Source organism: Octodon degus, unplaced genomic scaffold (genome assembly GCF_000260255.1).
Source record: "Octodon degus isolate 3935 unplaced genomic scaffold, OctDeg1.0 scaffold00103, whole genome shotgun sequence".
NCBI classification, from domain to species: domain Eukaryota; kingdom Metazoa; phylum Chordata; class Mammalia; order Rodentia; family Octodontidae; genus Octodon; species Octodon degus.
The window spans coordinates 7,737,137-7,743,907 of record NW_004524679.1 but is presented as its reverse complement, the minus strand read 5'-3'; the positions used below and the strand labels follow the sequence as shown (position 1 = coordinate 7,743,907).

The 6,771-nt window shown below is 34.5% G+C and overlaps 1 protein-coding gene and 1 pseudogene across 1 annotated transcript in view; both read right to left on the bottom strand.

Annotated features, from left to right (window-relative positions):
* Nucleotides 1–3,271: 3,271 nt before the first annotated feature.
* Nucleotides 3,272–5,806, bottom strand: LOC101581952 (annotated as a pseudogene).
* A 318-nt stretch (nucleotides 5,807–6,124) lies between these two features.
* The window catches only part of Klhl4 (kelch like family member 4), a 170,480-nt gene continuing 169,833 nt past the window's right edge, over nucleotides 6,125–6,771 (bottom strand). Inside the window, exon 12 of the mRNA XM_023723783.1 lies at nucleotides 6,125–6,423. Within this exon, the coding sequence (XP_023579551.1) occupies nucleotides 6,364–6,423 (60 nt within the window). The 3' untranslated portion in view covers nucleotides 6,125–6,363. The remainder of the gene's footprint in view (nucleotides 6,424–6,771) is intronic.

Genomic DNA, 6,771 nt, shown 5'->3' with positions numbered 1-6,771 from the left:
AGTGGCTGTATGGTATAGTATGCATTTCACAGTCCATACACGCCATGTAGAAATACAGAACCCTTACTGATGGAACATCATAAGGAAGCCTGATGAATGTATTGTAAAGGGTAGTGCATAATAATTATCACATAAGCATAATAAAAACAGAAGCAAAGCTTTCTTTCCATTCAGAATACAATGACTAAATATGATTACCTATACTTTTTGAAAGAATATATGAGATGTCAGTATCATTTCAATCTCTTTAAACTTGTCCTGATAGACCATCTCCACTGAAGTATGGAAGCAAATGACTAAGCCTTATCCCCTTTTCTCTCAACTTTGTTTAAAGGAGACAGGTACAAGAGTGTTTTGATATTCTTGGCTTTTCTGAAAATATTGCTCAATTCTGGTCAGATTTTGACATCTTACATTAGGCTATAGTCTACCAAACATAATTTTCAAACACTACAGTGCAGTGATGGTACTGTACATTTATTACAAATGAATGCTGATTCAAAAACAAATATAGCCAGAACATTATGAAGATGGTATACCATCTTGACTTGCTTGACTGTTTGCCATATAGCAGTTACTGAATCATTGGCAAACAAGTTTTATTTACTTTTATTTGTGCTTTACCTTCTAGTTCATGCCTAATTTAATTTGTCAGATCAAGGTGTATTTGAAATAAAAGCTTAAATTGCTTCTACATTAGTTTGAATAAAGTGTTAAAACAAATCAAAAGATTTAAGTTATCAATGTTTCAAAGAGTCTATGTCTTCACCTCTATACCTATAAAAATACATGTCCTCCCTTCTGAGATAGCAACAATCATAGGTGTAAGAAATGAATGTTTCATTTAATTATTTCAGCTATTGTCATAAAACAACATGTAAAAGTTAATCTGAGCTGCACTTGAAATATTCTGAAGGTGCATACTTTTCATAAGCAAAGGAAATATATTTTATTTAAATTCACATTACAAATATATTTGTACAAGTCATGTTATTCTTTTTAAAAACTTAAAAAGTTTGTAGTGAATTTATAGGCACCTCTCTTGATATTGATGTTCTCATAAACTAGAATTCCAATTTTTTATAAAAGAACATTGTTATGGTTTGTGTCTAGTCGTCCCCCTAAAGTCTCAGGCAGTCATGGGAGGCTTCTGGAGTTTGTGATTGATTACTGTGGGTGTGGTTGCTGCATCTGCCCTGGGGCAGGTAATTTGCATTACAATGTAAGGTGGGAAGAGAAGCTAGCTGCTTGAGTTGCTGCTACACCTCCCTTGTGCTCTTGCTCTTTGCCACCTCCATGAAAGTTTGCCCTCTGCTGTGTGTTGCTCTGCGTTGGACCCAGCTGAGTATGGACTGAAACCTCCAATAACTGTGAGCTAAATAAACTTTTCCTTCCTTCATTTTGAGTGTCGGGTATTTGTCCCAGCAACGAGAGAAGAGTAACTAAGACAAACATACTGCAGAAATCATGTAATTGAGAATGTCTCATTTGCAGCTGAGAATATATATTCTGCTGTTGCTGGGTGAAAACACTCTATAAAGGTTTATTAAATCAATTTTTTCATCATTTCCATTTAGTTCTATTATTTCTTTGCCAATTTTTTGCCTAGTTGATCTATCTTTTTGTGACAGTGTCATGTTAATGTCTTCCATTACTATTTTACAGTTGATTATTTGATTTTTCATGTCTGTTAAAATTTGTCTTATGTAGGTAGATACTCCTACATTGGGTACATATGTATTTAAAATTGTTATCTCTTCCTCTTTTGGTTTTCCCTTACCAAGTATGTAGTAACCTTCTTTATCTCTTTGAATGAGTTTTGGTTTGAAGTTGATATTATCAGCAACCAGGATAGGTATCCCTGTTTTTTTTCTGATTTCCTGTGGGATGGAGTATTGTTTTCAATCCACTGTCTTTTAGTTTGCGAGATTCCATTTGAGTTAAATGTGTTTCTTGTATGATTGTTGGATTTTGTTTGTTAATCCACCCTGCTGGTCTTTTTCTTTTGATTGATGAATTGAAGCCATTTGCATTTATGTTTATTTCTGATACTTATTGGTTTATCTTTGCCATGTTATTTTCTTGCTATAGATTCTGTACATTTTAACTCTTTAATTGCTTGCTCAGGTTGGTGGTTCCTTTCTGTTGTTCTCATTGCTGTGAACACTTCTGACTGTTTCTAGAATATCTATCAGTGTTCTTTGTAGGGTTAACCTGGAGAGCATACTTTTAAGTGAAATAAGTCAGACCTTCATGTGCAAGCATTATTTTGTCTCTTTAGTGTGAGAGCCTAAGAGAAAATTAGAATGTGAATGGTACAATAAATACTGAGACAAGAGAATGAATTTATTCAGAAGGAAAGTATTACTGAATTGAGGACAGGAGAGGGAGTGGAAAAGAGATTTATTTACATATGTAAGCAAGATGGTTTGGACAACTGTACTGTGCATTTCTGCTGGTCTATGGAAAGGAGCACATATTACTTAATAAGTTTTGTCTCCTTTTTTCAGTTGTACCTTTTCTCTTCTTTCTTTCTTATACATTTCATTCTGTTTCTTCCAATTTTACATGCATATATCAGGCAATATCTGTAACTGGTTGGAAGACAACACTATGTATTACAACAAATACTACATAATTCATATTACTTTGTTAAATGCAATTGTATATCACTTGTTATTTTTTCTGTTTTAATTCTATTTTTTCTCCCTAAAAATAAAAAAGAAAAGAAAGAAAAAAAATACTAAAATTGAATGTTTACAATTTACTTTCATAACTAGGTTTGTTTCAGTATTTCATCTTATAATTTTATAATTGAATGGAAGAACATAAAATACTACTTAAAGTTCCTTTTATACATATTTTGGCTTTTATTCCATTATGTTACAATCTTTAGCATCTAGCCAACAAATATAACCTGTTCACATTGTTATTTGCTTGTTTATGCAATCTAAACAAAAGTACATGGATTCTTTTTTCCTATAACAAAGGCTTTTTTATGAATGAATGGTTAAACATTTCACACACTTTGTCAAACCATGTCCAAACATCTCCTATTCTGTTCTTTACCTGTAGTAGATTTCACAATTATTATCAATGGCAAGATTTATCCTTAAACACCTTAAATTTATTCATTAGTATATTTAGCATATATAAGATTCATAGAATATACAACCAAATGTAGTCTTCATACTAGAAAATCAACTAATTATCATACCTTTTGTTGAAATGTATAAACTGAAGAACTGAAAAACTTTAAAAATCCACTTTCAATTCTTTAAATAATTTCCTGGGAGAACCACTGAGATACAATGACCTCATGATCAAATATGAATCTCTTCAAAATTGACTTTTATATGGACAATTTTGATTATATTGATCCAAGTAATGCTGTGGTGACAGGTTGGGTAAAGGCAAAGTTTTATTTTTAATTTCCTTAAATACTGTCTCAATTGATTTGGGAGGGCTGAGGAATACCAAAGAATTATCTTGCAGAAAATTTCTTCCATTAATAGTCATGTTCCAGGGGGCTGGGGAGATGGCTCAGTGGAATAAGAACTTCCTTGGCAAATGCAAGGGCCTCAGTTCAATTCCTGGTTCCACCAAAAACATTATAATAAAAGAAAAAAGAAAACTGGTATCCTAAGAATCTTAGGGTTCAGGGAGATGGCTCAATAGAATAAGCGCTTCCCTGGCAAAAAGAGTCATGTTCCTGAAAGTCTGTACCATCATTAGGAATCAGTCTTTCATTATCTGTCCATGATCGGAGAATTGCTTTCTCTGAGAAAACCTTTATATCTCCTGATAAAGGGGAGATGTGATGAACAGGTTTACCATTTGGTGACAGTGGTCCATGTCTTTCGTATGTTGCAGTGAAATTTGCCAAGTGCAGTTTCGTGCTGTTTTCCCAAGGTCTTCCATGCATCCAACTAGGGTGCAAGCTTTGTTGACTGTGGTTGAGGCTTTCAGTTTTTTCAGCTCCGCTTGTACTTGAGTCATCAGATGTAAATTAGACATCTCCCTCTTTAGTTCCCAATATGCACGTTGCATATTATCACTTGAAATACTTAGTCTTTGGAGATCACTACACTTCAGATTGTCTTCCTGAGATGAATCCTTTCGTTTGGCTTTTTGTAACTCTATTTTGAGATCATTACATTCTTTTTTTCATCAGTTCCAGCTCTTGTTCCACACCATGGATCTTCAGGTCATAGCTCAACTTTTCCACCTCCAAGTTTGAAGAAGGTGGATTTAAATTCCTCATCACCTGCTGAGTTTCCACTTCTGTTCTCAGGTGGAGGAATTCTACCTCTTTAGATTGTGGCTGCTCATTGAATTCTTTCAAAGATTCAGAGTTGTCTTTATTCATTCTATTCAATTTTCTTTTCAAATTATTTCTATCAATGCAAACCTCTCCATATGCATAATAAGCCTTATTTATTTGTTCTTATCCCACAGAACTTGTTTCTTCATCTAATTGAGCTCCAACAAACTTTTATTCCAAAAACCTTATTCCTTTCTTTATGAAAGAGTTCTCTTTCCCTGAATCACTAAGTCATTTTTTGATGTCTTCATAAGCAGTGACCAGGGCAAAATGTGAGGCATCAGACTCATCTCTTGAAAACAATGAAGCTGTAGTCACTGTATCTCTTGTATGAGTTTTTTCATGATTCAGAATGCAGAAATCATCTTCTACTAGTGCATACTTGACAGCTACCTAACCTCTGGCAAAGTAGGAACATCCCTCCACCCCAACCCCTGGCTGCAGAGTTTCTATTCTCCAAGTGTTTGGAAATGGACTGAGAACAAACCAGGTCAACCAGGGCTCACCACGGGGTTCTGGTTTCCTCGAAAACACAGCTGCTGGCCCCAAAAAGGTGGCAGCTCCGGGTTCACTGCACAAAGATTCCCCTCTCCTCTGCAGCAATATCGGGGAAGCAGCACAAACTTCCACAGGCTAGCATAGAGCTCAGGGAGGAGGGAAGGGGTGTGCCAAGGAGCAGGGCAGGCCCATCTCCCAGCAAGAGGAGCCCTCTGGGTCCCTGCCTGCAGACCTTGTCAAGGTGGAGAGGAGCTGTAGAGTGGGCCTTGGAGGTTGGGCTGGCACCTGGAGCCTTCAAATGGTGGCCACCATCCACGAGCCACCTCTTTTTTTATGAATTTTAAAAGCGTGTTTTTTCTTATATCCTTCACAGTTCCACCTGGACAAATATATCATTAACATAAAAGCATATGTTGGCAAATAAAAAATAACTATACAGTTGTACATGCATGCTAAAGATTTTGATGTTTCCGTATGTTAATATGTAGCATCTTCAAACATTTAATGCACTTAAATTATTTTGTTTTTAAAACTTGTTTAACTTAATACTACATATTTGCAAAGCTCACATAAATATTTGAGATTATTCCATTCGAATAAGGTTTTGACTGATACCATAGTTTATAACAATCATAAATATTTACTATTATTGTAGAGGTTATATGACATCACAATATTTCCCTGGCAACTTGTTCAACAACTCAATATGTGAAGATGCATAAAATCTATATGTTTGTTCTCTGACAGAAAAATTAGTTTGTAAAAGTTTGATATACTATAATCAGCATAACAAATTATGTCAATGAACCAGTTTTACAGTCATGAAATTTTATAACTTTTCATACTGGAAAAAAGTGAGGGATTATTTAGAGGTTTTCAGCATGTTCTTGGAAAAAAAGTGATATCTCATTGACAATCAGCTTTAGATTTTAGTCTCACATAGCCTTTCAACTTTAAATTATATTCCAGATAAGAGAGTAGCATGTTTTCTTAAATTTTTTAAAAAGATTATATAACTGGTAAGTGACAGAGATGTGCTGTATCAACAGGTTTATCTGAATCAAATGTCAAGCTTTGAATGGTTCTGCCATATGGTCATATCCAGGGACTCAGCAATATCAAAGCATTTTGCAGACTGTTGAGAATTATATAAATGTACCAAGCAGTTGTAATAGACAAAGAAAAAATAATAACTTCTCAGAGTCTCAGTTGATCTTGTCAATTCTTTTATAAATTTTAAATTTTCACCACTGTCAAATTTATTGAATATTTTAACATTTCTAGGGACAAAGCTGACCTACACAATTATAATTCCCTTGATACCACACCTGGGACAACACACAAAATTTGCTTTTATATGCAATTCATATTGAAAACTTTTGTGATACTGTACAAATGAAAACAATTCTAAATACATAGTTAAATGACATAACAATTTTCAAGTTTTGTAATTAATTGCTGAAGGAAAGAATATTTCTTGTTTTGTCCTTTGTTTTCTTTGTTGACATTATCAAGTTTCATTACATTTCATAGAGATAATTTTAAGGTAGCTTCACCAGCACAACACAGGTACCAGCTCTTCCAATGTTAATAGGAACCTCCTAAAGACAAAAACAAGAAAATCAGCACCAGTTGATTTCTGTCTTTAGCATATTATACACTATTGGAATGGAAACTTCCTTACTTAAAAACATTGCATTGTCTTGCTAGTGTAAATATAGAGTAAATGTAGTCTGAACGGTATGGTAGATACTGTGAAATGGAAAGTATTTGTCCAAAAGGAAGGAACAACTGGCTTGAGGCAAAGGGCAAAAGAAAAAACAATGAGGGGGGAATGGGGAGATAGCTCAGTAAAATAAATGCCTGTCTGGCATGCGTGAGGTCCTGAGTTCAATCCCCAGTATCTCAATAAAATAAAATATTCTTTTGGGGCCAGGGAGGTGGCTCAG